Here is a 12,976-nt window from a genome sequence, read left to right on the forward strand (position 1 = left end):
AGAGTGATTGTAGATGGCTGCCTTTCTACTGGAGGCCTGTGACTAATGGTGTGCCACAGGGATCAGTGCTGGTCCATTGAAGCTTGTCATCTATATCAATGATCTGGATGATAGTATGGTTAACTGGATCTGCAAATTTGCAGATAACACCAAGATTGGGGGTGTAGTGATGGCAAGGAAGGCTATCAAAGTTTGCAGTGAGATTTGGACTGGCTGGAAAAATGGACTGAAAAAATTGCAGATGGAATTTAATGCAGGCAAGTGTGTGGTGTTGTGCATTGGGAGGGATCTGAGGATACAGTTCCACAATTCGTTGAAAGTGGTGTCACAGGCAGATAGGGTCTTAACGACAGCTTTGGCACAGTGGCCTTTATAGATCAAAGTACTGAGTACAGAAGTTGTGATGTTACGTTGAAGTGGTATAAGATGTTGCTGACACCTAACTTAGAGTACTGTGTGCAGTCCTGTTCACTTACCTACAGGATAATTAATAATATGGAAGCAAGGAGACTTTTTCAACCTGATTTTGCCCCTGCATCTGCTTTGATCCCCACAGACAGGGACTAACTTAGAAATGTACAGAATGCTTACTTGTATTTGGTCTTATGGAAGACCGCGTGACTTGCCTCTGTTACGTACCCCGTAACTGGGTCACTTACCAGCAAATATAGAGAGGTCCGTTGAAGTCTGATGGTACTATTTTTAACAGTATTTATTGATAGAAATACACAAAAATAATATCAATGCAAACACACAGATAATATACGTCGTCAATACTAAATCTAAAAGCGCGGGTATAATAATAATCAATAAGAAATAAGCTGTATCGTTGTCTAGGGGATAATGAATTGTCCGATGGAAATATATAGTTCGTTCAGTTCATACAGGCTGCAGCCGTTGGGGACCCTGTGTGGCAATTGTTGGAGAGAGAGAGAGACGGGTTAAAACTTGCCCATTCCATTTGTGATGTCAATCCTTCGAAAGTCGTTGAGAGTTGAGTTCCCCGTTGTTAGCTAAAAACCGTTTTTCCGTGGCAAAGGTCACCGATTCCGGGCAACTGGAAGCGGATGCACGTGGCCTTCCACCGGCTTTCGCTATTACGGGATCGCTAGCGTTTCTTCTGGTGCATCTGAGGGGCTGTTCCCACAGACCCTCTTTTTATCCTGACTCACAGGGTCTCAGGTGTCAATCAGGTTGGGGATGATGCAATCCCTCCACCAACCTCCTCCTTGGTTCATTGCCTGGGGCTTTGATTGCATCGTCCAGGATGCAATACACAAGTCCGTCTCCAAGAGACAATAGCCGGTATCAATGGGTCCGCGTTTTGGAGGCCAGGACACATTCTAATCCTTTTGTGGATTCTGCATGTCTTTCTCTCATTTCCTGTGTCCCCTGAACTGACTTAATAGTGATCTTGCGATTCTCACAAAGGAGGGGGCTACCCCGCACCCTTCGGCCCCTCAGAGCTGTGGTACATTCATAACACCTCACAGTTTGTTTACAAACTCCCACAAAGATCCTGTCCCAGACTGACCCACTGCAATAGAACATCCTGATGTGGTAAGACCCCAGGAACAGCTATTCTCCTTTGCTGATGGTTCCCTTTCGGAGATAACTGTAAGCTCCTTTTATTCCCATTGCTATTTCCTGAATAGGAGACTATTCAGCCCATCAAGTCAGTGGCAGCTGTCAATCTATTCTCACTCACATGCCCTTAACTCTCTCAAATTCTACTGTACAGCTAGGTTAGAGATAATATATAGATGCCAATTAACCAACCTGCAGGTCTTTTTTTTTTGGAGGGGGGTGGGATGTGGGAAGGAACTAGAACATCTGGAGTCCACCCATGGCTGACAAAGTGACCACCAGAGGTCAGGAACAGACCCTGGTTGCTGGGGTCGTGAGGCAGCCTCTCTACCTGCTGTGCCCCTTGCCACGCATATAGAGGAAGTGAATTCCAAAAAAAAACAATGGCGATTTGGCTCAGTCAACCTAAGCGGGTTTTTTTCCCCACAGGCTTGTCAGAATTTTTCTGTGGCAGTGTATCAATAAGGCGATATCAACCCGTTGCCATGGTTTGCCAAAAGTACATTGTTGCAGTTTGGAAACTCCCTAGATGATTCAATTTGCCAAGAAGTTACTGTTAAACGAATGTCATTCCTTTCCAAATTGCGGGGACTCTCCTCATAGCTGAGATTTCGGTACCCGAAATATCACCTGGTCGAAAGGCGAGAATACCTGCTGAGCATGCTCAGTCGGTACTGCAGCTTTTTCCTGCTCATTGTAGTACAATGCTAGCAATTGTACTGCTGTTAACAGCAGTCACATCCTTCTGCCAGTAGTTTTAATAGATGTAGTTGCCTTGGAAACAACCATCTGCTCAGTCCCTATTGGAATGCAATTGTTCATGCTGTGCAGGGGTCGGCGAGAAGCAGGACATCGCGTGCAAAAGAAATATCAAAGATGCAGTCTGCTAATAAGCGCTATGTGCTTGATTAGTGGAGCAGTTGAATAGGAAATGCTGAAATCCTGCAATGTTGCCAGCCAAGACAGCCAGCTCTGCTTTCGTAAGGTCAGTCCTACCAATAAGTACCATTGGCCATTTATTTTCTGTACTTCTATTCAATATTGTTGTTGTGTGACTCGTTTTTAATTGAAGGAGAATTAAAAACATTTGCAGTAACGGCCAGTCGTTGAAACTTGAGGGATGTTAGCAATGTGTTTTTAATGGATGTGCTTGCAGAGGAGGCCGTCATGGAGGATGTGTGGTGTTGAACAATTACTCTGCCCTTATAGCAATAGATTAAAGGTTATGCCAGGTAATGGATCGACCCTTCAAATTTATATTGAATGGGAGAATCAGTGAGGTTTATGCTGCCAGAGATCAATGACTTTGATCTGCTGTTGAAATACAGTTTAACTGCCAGGTCTGATCTTAATGGTTAAGATGTGTGCTGATGGTTGGTGTTATAATCTGCTACTAGTGCAGAAATGGTTTTCTGAAGACGTGTTATTTGCTCCCATGCCTGCTTGTTAATTAATCATTACTACCAATGGGTTTTTAATGCTTTTAGCCATCCCCTAACCTCAGGTCTGACACTGGCTATTTTTGACGCAAATACTCAGGTGTGAAAAAGACTTACTGTATACAGATTGCATGGGTCATTTGACACTGATGGTATTATTCTCTTTAATTGTACTGTGTCCTGAAATAATAACTGCACTGGGATTAATTGTTGCTTTATACGCAGGGTGGAAGAGGAGGTGATAGGAAAGACTGGAAAATGACCGGAGGAATACAACTGTATTGCAATTTTTGAAATATAGTATTGAAGGATTTTCTAAAATGTGACCTTTGTGTAAATTGGCTTCTGGGGGGAAATCTTGCCTTTCTTTATTCATTTTGTGTGGAATGTTAGTTATTTGGCATTACTTTTCAATTTTTTCCCATTCAAATCCACATCAAAACATCTTGATTTTATGCAGTTTAGTTAAGTACAGTAAGCTACATCTGTGTAAAGGGAATGTGTTGAATTTCTTTCCCAGGACTGCATCGTAAAACTGAATGTCCATTTTGCGGATTTTGTGAGCTTTTATTTTGAGTGTTTTATGAACATCACACCCTAGTTGTGTTTGGTGAGGCCTTAGTACAAACTTGCACTGGTTTTGGAATAGTAGAAACAGAATGGTACAAAACAACACAGCAAAAGGAATGTGAACTTGCTATTAGTATGCTTCATCTTGTAAATTGTGGGGTTTATCTTTGTTAATCAGTAAATTAACACTTCAAATCTGAAGGTTGCAGGGTAGCACAGGGAAAAGAAAAAATGTCAATTTTTTTTGTTGCTTTATTGTTCTTGAAATTGTTGCTAATTTTGTCTGCGATCACTGATTCCAGCCTTATCTTTTGCCACTGATTTGAGGCTGAGCAACACTGCCTACGGGCTGTACCCTATAAAGCAACGAGCTGAATACCCACTCCAACCTCTCCATTATATGACCTCAAAATTGTTTTCTAATTATTTTCTTCGAGTCACTTCTTAAAATCTGTATCATCTGCTCCATTAAGATATAATTCCAACCATTAGATCTACTCTCGATCCATATCCATGCGTGCCCACGACCCTAGGGAAATGTGAGTTGTTATTTCCCACTTTGGCATTCAGATCTCCCATGGCAATGATTATGTCATGGCATGTTAACTCTACCTCCGATTTCAGCTGTTCATAGAAGACGTCCTTTTCTTCAATGTCACTATTATTAGCTGGAGCATAGCACTAGATCACAGCCATGTTCACTTTCAGTTTGACTCACATCAGCCTGCTGTTGACTGGTTTCCACTCCAGCAAGCATTTATCAATGCCTTTCTTCAAAATGACAGCTACACCATCATGATGCTGACCATCTTCCCTTCCTGAGTATAGAACTGTATCACCAATGGCTGCCTTAAGTCTGCCAGACCCTGTCTATTGCTTTCATTAACGCCCAGTATACGTAAGTTGTAATGACACTTACGTAATTTCTGCAGTCATTTGTCCTAGATTGCCCGTGTTGTATATAGTTTACATTCCAAAAAGCAACTTTGGTCTTGATCTTGGGGCTTCCTTCATTCTGCCAGCAGTCTCCTCTCGGTTTTCACTACTGTCAGTCATGCAAGTCCCGGGTGGAGACTCAGGAACACCATCACACACAGATATAGGATTCTTCATTCCTGTTTCTGTAACCATTTTTTTTTTGACCAGTCAGGGTTGTCAGCCCTGAGCTGAACCCCCATACCTGGAGGTCCAGAGCACCACTCTTAGTCTGGCCTCTACACTTTGACCTGCAGGGTATGGGTAACCCTACCAAGAGTCAAAGCTCAAGGCTCGTAGCTCTCCAGGTCATTGAGACACACAAGCCTCCAACCCCTACAACAAGGCTGTGGACCTCTTGGAGGACAAAGTTATTTGACTTCCTTAAATTCACTTGTGTTAAAATTCAAAATCCCGCAGCTTGCATTCTACTTTTTCTCAGATGAGAAGTCAGTATGGTTTTTGTTTTACACTGGCTCATTAGGCTTGATCCTAACGTTTCTGTTACATTTTATATTTGCAGACACGTCGTAAGTTTTGATAACTTTTCAACACAATTTGCTTCATTCACTGATTGCATTTAAATCTCAAACTAAAACTGAGCAGCAGTTGTTTTATACAAAAACCATGGGGAGATGTGTAGGACTGAGGATTAGGCATATGCTGTGAATAAGAATGAGAAGACACACAGCTTTGTGATTTCTAGCAGTGACAGTTGAGTATAGTGATTGAAGTCTTGATATGTTTTCATTTCTTCTGCTTCTGTTAGTTGCCACAGATAAATTCAGTGATCATTAGTATCTCAGGAGCAAATAGTTTTAGCTGTTATTGTTTTTGTTATTTTATAGTGCAACAATTATGGTGTATAAGATGTAAAGACAGAACTATTGCACACATATTGCTGATAAGTAAAGTATAAAAGAAATAAACCAAAAATTTGGGAGCAAGAGGCTAGCATTAAAGCAAGTTCTAGCTCAGTGCACCATGTAATGATTTGATTTGTATGAACAGTAATACAAGGTTTTCATTGTCCCTTGGTACATGTGACAATAATAAACCAATGTTTCTTTGTCTTTTGTAATTCTTAAAATTACATTTTTTATTTTCTACTATTTATATTATGATTTCTTTGCACGAGATATTCTGTACCCGATGGAGGATTCCTATTTAGATAGAAACAACTTAATGAGTGATTTAAAAAGTACTTGTGACTTTTCCAGTGGTCAGTACTCCAATCAATTTGGTAGCAAATGCCAGTGAAAGAATGCGTTTTGTCTTTGGGGATTTTCCTTTTCGCAGCCTCAAATAAACCCATCCTCCCAAATGCATTGAAAGTTCCCTTATTTGCTAATCTACTTTACAATGTGCAAAGGAATTCAGCTTATTGAAGCTCCTATATCATACAATGTAGTTCCTGTTTTAACATGCATTATGAAAGTATTGTATGACAGAGATTCTGTATGAATCAGCGGCAAACAGTTTGGCGCCAACAACGTTCACTGTTGATAATGCTGAATTTTTCTCTTACTCTGGAACTATTTTAGCTGGGAGGTGTATTCAGCTTTAACTGGAAATGTATGATTTATTAATAAAATACTGGAATTGTGTTACTTCTTTTCTCTGTGGACTACAGATTTTTATTGAGATTATTAGAACATGAGACATGAATTCTGCAATGCTACGTCTTGATGCATTTTACTCTAAGGAAGTATTTGCCAGCACTTTGTTGTTCTGAGGATAATGTGCTTTTAAACTGATGTAGTTGTACTTCCAGTTTTGGATGAGATCCTTTTGACATCCTTTAACTATAGATCACTGAAATAGCTTACCCTTTCATTTGACCAATTGTCCATCTGCAGTCAAGGGGAGAAATGGTCAATGTGTTCTTTCTCTCCTTGATTTAGAAAAGAAGTTGTTTCTGCTCTTTTGTGTTGAAGAAACCCAATAAAACCCTGGAGAATATTGAACTTAATCTGCATTGATAAATGTGTATGTACATGGAGAATCAGAATCCTCAATATGATTACTGACAACCAGTATATCATGAAATTAGTTGCTTTGCTTTGCAGCAGCACAACAAAATAAATAATTAATCCAATAAAAGGAACAGTGAGATAGTATTCATGGGTTCATGAACTGTTCAAAAATCTGATGGTGGAGAGAAAGAAGCTGTCCCCAAGTGTGGGTCTTCAGGCTCCTGTATCTCCTCCGTACTGTAGTAATGAGAAGAGGACATATCCTGGATCATGAAGTTCCTTGGTGATGGATACCACTTTGAGGCACCACCTCTGCCCATGTTAATGTTGGCTAAATCATAACCCTCTGCAGCATCTTTCAATTCTGTGCACGGGAGTCTCCATACCAGGTGGTGATGCAGCCAGTCAGAACGCTTTCCACCATTCACCTGTACAAAGTTGCTGGAGTTATTGATGACATACAAAATCTCCTATCCCCCCCCAATGAAGTATAGGCACTGACATACCTCCTTCGTGATTGCACCGGTGGGCTAGGATAAATCCTCTGAGATGTTGATGCCCGGGAATTTGAAGCTTCTGACTCTTCAGTGAGGACTGGTGAGTTCTCCTGATTTCCTCTTCTTGAAGTCCACCAAGAATTGCTTAGTTTTGCATTTGTTGAATGCTAGATTGTTCTTGTTACACCACTGAAGTAGCTGATCTGTCTCACTCCTGTATGCTTCCTCATTGCCATTTGAGATGGTACCAACCACACTGGCGTCATTGGAAAATTTACAGATGTGTAAAGAGACGAAAGGACTAGGTTAAGCACGTATGCTTGAGTAGCACCTGTGGGGATTGTCAGCACACAGGAGATGTTATTACCAATCCACAATGATTGTGGTCTCCTGATAACGAAATCAAGGATCCAGTTGCAGAGAAAGGTACAGAGGCCTAGGTTTTGAAGCTCGTTGATTAGTACTGAGGGAATGATGGTGTTGAATGCTGAGCTGTAATCAATAAACAGCAGCCTTGTGTAAGTATTTCTATTGCCTAAGTGCTTCAGAACAATGGAAAACTAGTGAGATAGTGTCAACTGTGAATGTGTTATGGTAGTAGAGGAATTGTAGAAAGTCCAGATCCTTGCTCAGGCGGACGTTAATTCTAGCCAGAAGGTGTGAGTGCTGCTGGGCGATGGTCATTGAGGTAACTCACCCTGCTCTTCTTGGGCATTGATATGATTGCTCCCCTTTTAAAGCAGGTAAGGAGAGGTTGAGGAAGTCATTGAAAACAGTTGGTTGGCACAGGTTTTCAGTACCCAGCCAGCTATACTGTCGGGGCCTGATGTCTTGCGAGGGTTCACCTAATTATGGGATGTTCTGACGTGTCAGCAAAAGTAATTTTCCCACTATTTTCACTGTGAATTATGGAAGATTACAATGAATGTAACTTGATTTATGAATTCCTTTAAGTAAATTTGATTATTACAGTGAGGGGAAGTAATGACGCTACATTCAGCTTCAGTGTCCTGTGAATTATAAAGTGAAGAAAATGAGTCCTGGTTTGATTATTGTCTAATGAATTTAGCCAAGTCATGAAAATATGTGAGTTTTGATGAAGGTAAACAATAATTAAATCTGATATCCCAACAGAGAAAGCATTTGCTAAAATGTGTTGTGCAGCTGGATTGGAACAAATTGTCTGCTTGACCTAGGTCCTAGGTAACAAAGGACCACTAGAAGCGTAACACCTGGCATGATTCAGCCTCTTTAGGAAAAGTAATTTACAGTGGACTCTGTAATCCATTGTGACCTGCAGAATCCAGCGAAAGAATATAGAATGCCAAGAGATCAAAAACTTCAGGTCGTCATTTTCTTAATTCAAAGTCGCCTTTTCATTGCTCTTATTTATTCATTGAGCCTATAATTTCTGAATGGGGCTTCTAACTGTTTGCAATCTGAATGGATAATTGGACTGTTGGCACTCAAAGCAAACTTTTTGGCTCAATAAGAGAAGCCGTTTCCTTCATTGCACACATTAGGAGCTTCTTGATTGCAGTTTTTCAGAGAATTTTAAGCTGTTGAACCTTTTTTTTATTCATGATGTAAGCCAATGTGTTAAGAGGCCTGGGAAATGTGCTTTGTGTCCATCGCACCTTTCTTTCTGCTTGTTTATATTTCAAGCTAGGCCAGAGACTGAACGATTTTCACCTTTGTCGAGTACTCTGCCCTTGACACTATGAATGGAGAGGACAGGTTAAGGCTGGTAATGTGAGAGCCCTTGGCAAGCAGAGAAGCTGAATCTCCACCTGTGCTGGTTATGGAAAGGATTTTCTCTCTCATATTGGCCTCTTCTGCTATATTACTACTAAGCATCATGTGATGGACTTCGTTGCATCTTTTTTTTCCATCTATCAAGATCTATCATCTGTCAACGCCCTTTATTGTGTTGCATTACATTCCAAGTTTTGTCTAATTGCACCAGTAATGTTTTGGCACTTCCAAAAAGATACGCTTCTCCCAGTTTTTATAACAATTTCTGGCACAGTCATGGCAGAAATGGCAAAATGTGTACAGCATCTATAATTTGATAGTTTGGGGTTTTGTTTGATTACAGTGGATTCCAGTTAATCAGGACAGCCACTTGTTTGGGACAACGTAAAGAACAAAAATTAATCAAGAAATTAGCTGGAATACCCTTTATTTATTCTGGACTCTATCCTGCGCAATGGAGACAGGAGACTGATGCCAAGCAGTTTCTAACGAGCATCAGGCATGTGTGCCTGTGTGTCCATTAGACGCTACACTGTGTTTATAGAGAACTGTTTTTAAATAGCACCTGTTGCATTTTATGTTCAAAATGCAGTGACCTTCGTCACTGATAGTTGGCGAGAAATAAGCAGTAAGACAATTCTGAATTGCTCACTGTGGTTTCAAGCATTCAGGCTTGGACATGCCAGAAACGGCCAAAAGTTAGGAACAATGAGGAATTTGAAGGTATTGACAATCATCTTGAATGTTACAATGAAAATGAAACAATTGAGGATGCAATTGTTGATAGCATTGTATGAAGGCAGTCCACTTTCTGCACTGTGTGTCAGTGCTGACTTGTTCATTGCAAACACTGGATGAATTTCTCTGTCGATACGTGTTAGGAACTAAGACACACTTTTATAGCACTGTAAAGCTATTGGCAGTGTTCAGATCTGTTCTGTATATCACTTAAATACATAATTTGTTACTCAGTTTGACTTCTAATACCTTTTAAAATATATTTCTATGAATCTTTGGCTAATCAGGGATGAACCAAGATGCATTGGTCCCGATGTGTCGCCATTAATCGGAATCCATTCTATTTGGGAAAGAAGGATGAAGAATCTCGTTCCAGGAAAATAGGTGGACTAAATTCTTGGTAGAATATTAGAGACATTTTTATTGAGCTACGTGGTATTTTTAAGGTCTTTTCTCTCTTAGAGACCATAATTCCAATTACGATTGCAATATTCTGGAAGACATTTTGAATTCATAAGCAAAAACACAAGAGATTCTGCAGATGCTGGAAATTCAGAGTAACATGCACAAAATCCTTGAGGAACTCTTCCTCCCCATAGATGTTTCCTGACCTGCTTAATTGAATAATTGGGCACAGTGATAGAATATTTCAATAATACTAAGTCAGGAATTTAAGTCAAGCATACCTTGATGAGAAGTTTGACCATTACATATTTTGAGTTTATTAAAGTCCCTAAATTAGAAGAAACACAATGATATTATAAACAAATCTGTAACCCGAATTTTTAAAAAATCACTTTCAGGGCACGAACTGAACTTCACTGGGGACATTCAGTTCCTCCTGCCAGTTTAGTAATTAAAGGATTGCGCTTATTGGTGACTACACAGGTCAGGAAAAGTGTAGCATTGTTCCTCAGTTTGTATTCAGCGACTTGGCCAGGAGAAGTGTGCGTGACAGCGATACTATATAATTCGTTCTAGCAATCCTGGAATTTGGAAAAATTGTCATCTGGATTATTAGTGATGAAGTACTCCTGGTGGAAAGTATATTTGTGAGGTGTGGTAAGGACAGCATTACTTTTCCTGGTATTGATCTTATAATGACTGCTGTCTGCATTAATTGAAGATGATACCTATAAATTGATTGTATTGGCAGGGCATAAGCAGATTTAGAACACTATCTCAATGTAGAATTGATGTAATTTAAAGTCATTCATTAATTGAATTGAATGATCTTTATTGCCATTATACATAGGTACAATGAAACTCTGTTTAGCTACCTCTCGGGCAATTAAATAAAGCGGCAGATAAAAACAAGACAATAATAAAAAAAACAGTATTAAATAGATAAGTAGCAGAAAATAAGTTGCAGCAGCACCAGAATATCATAGTAATGCGCACATTAACTTTGTAATCTCATTGCAACTTTCTATTCATCCACTTTTTCACATTTTCTGTTCCTGTATTCATGAAATGTCACTGTTACAAGTAGAAATCATAATGCATATTTTAATTTGTGAGAAGTGGGCAAGTATTTATTACCAGATTGTACATGGTCATGAAAACAAGATAACGCCAAGCTGCATTCTTTATATAATTCATTGTCTGGTGAAGGTAGATCTACAGACAGGGAGTTTCGTGAGTCTAACCCGGCAACAATGAGAGCTTGGCAGTTTATTCCCAAGTTAGAATCCTGCAAGATTTGGAGATGCACTTGCAGTTAACCAATGTCATTCCCATATATCTGCCACTCTTCTGAAGTCACAGTTTTCAGAAGTAGTGTTGAAGCCTTGATGAGTTGCTGCACTGCATATTTTTGTAGCTGGCATTTCGATTAAAACATTGGCAATGTGACTGTTCAAAGTGCTAAGTGGGGTTATTTACATGTAAGTAAATTTTTAATGGAAATAGGCTTCAGGACTGGAGCTACCCCCCCCCCCCCCCCCCACCCACCTTGTGCTGGCTATCAATTTGGATCCAGCAAAGCATTCTCCATGACTATCATAATTAAAAAGTGTTTCCAAAATGTATGTCATGTACCATATATGATATATATCTTTCTGCCATCAAGACATTTACACTACACGCTGCATCCGCAAAGGAAACAGCATTATGAAGGACCCCATGCACTCCTCATACAATCCCTTCTCCCTCCTGCTGTCTGGGAAAAGGCTCCGAAGCATTCAGGCTCTCATGACCAGACTATGTAACAGTTTCTTCCCCCAAGCTATCAGACTCCTCAATATCCGAAGCCTGGACTGACACCTTGCCCTACTGTCCTGTTTGTTATTTATTGTAATGCCTGCACTGTTTTTGTGCACTTTATGCAGTCCTGGGAAGGTCTGTAGTCTAGTGTAGCTTTCTCTGTGTTTTTTTTTAATTATGTAGTTCAGTCTAGTTTTTTGTACTGTGTCATGTAACACCATGGTCCTGAAAAACATTGTCTCATTTTTACTATGCACTGTACCAGCAGTTATGGTTGAAATGACAATATAAGTTGACTTGACTTGATATATAAAAGATTTTCAAATGCTCAGGAAAGAGCAAATATCCACTTGTGACTAAAGTGCCATCATTAAAAAGGTACGTCCGTACCTCTACTTTCTAAGACCTTTGTGTAGATTGGACATATCACCAAAAGCTTTGACAAGCTTCTATAGATGCATAGTTGAGAATATCTTGACTGGTTGCATCACAGCATGGTATGGAAACACCAATACCCAGGAAAGGAAAAAACTACGAAAAGCGGTGGATGCTGTCCAATCCATCGCGGGCAGAGCTTTATCCACCATTGCATACATTTACATGGAGAACCGGCACGAGAAAGCAGCATCCATCATCAAAGACCCCCACCATCCAGGCCATGCGCTCTGCTCGTGTGTTAGACTGGTCAGGCTTTGGCTCAACAGGCTTAGGCAGGCGCTATGGTGCTGAGTTGTTTGGAACCACTTAGTTGATTGTATAATTTAAGATGAAGAAGTTAGAACTAAAGGTATAACAAGTGTAGGCAGGATGGCAGTTAAGACAGTGGAATGCTCCTCCTTTGTGATGTGGGATTTCGGCATACCTGACAGTTTCCCTGATGACTACAACTGCAGACAGTGCACCCAACCTTAGCTCCTGACTGACAAGGTTGAGGAACTGGAGCTGGAGCTGGATGGACTTGGGACCATCCGGAAGGCTGAAAACCCCATAAGTGTGACATTAGCTGTGGAGATTACACCCAGTGTGCAGGCTTCAGATAATAGATGGGTGACTATCAGGTGAAGTAAGGGCAGTAAGCAATCTGTGCAGGGATCCCCTGTGCATATTCCTCTCAGCAACAAGTATACCCCAACGGATTCTACTGAGGGGCATGACGTATTAGGTAACAGCAAGAACTGTGGCCCACTCCGAAGCTCAGCAAAGAAGGGCAAAGTCAGGTAGAACAGTAACAATA

At 40.5% G+C, this 12,976-nt stretch overlaps 1 protein-coding gene across 6 annotated transcripts in view; it reads left to right on the plus strand.

Annotated features, from left to right (window-relative positions):
* LOC140734758 (FYVE, RhoGEF and PH domain-containing protein 4-like) overlaps nt 1–12,976 on the plus strand; it is a 258,362-nt gene that overhangs the window by 114,163 nt on the left and 131,223 nt on the right. The window contains exon 1 of one of the 6 annotated variants that reach the window (XM_073059208.1): nt 2,327–2,572. The exons of 4 other annotated variants lie outside the window; for them this stretch is intronic. Coding sequence is in view for 1 of the 2 variants with exons in the window: in XM_073059203.1 (XP_072915304.1) it covers nt 2,813–2,819 (7 nt within the window). In the remaining variant the exon portion in view is untranslated. Of the gene's footprint in view, nt 1–2,326; nt 2,573–2,797; nt 2,820–12,976 lie in introns of those variants that run through there. One more of the 6 variants, XM_073059203.1, reaches the window with a different exon arrangement.

Source organism: Hemitrygon akajei, chromosome 10 (assembly GCF_048418815.1).
Source record: "Hemitrygon akajei chromosome 10, sHemAka1.3, whole genome shotgun sequence".
NCBI classification, from domain to species: domain Eukaryota; kingdom Metazoa; phylum Chordata; class Chondrichthyes; order Myliobatiformes; family Dasyatidae; genus Hemitrygon; species Hemitrygon akajei.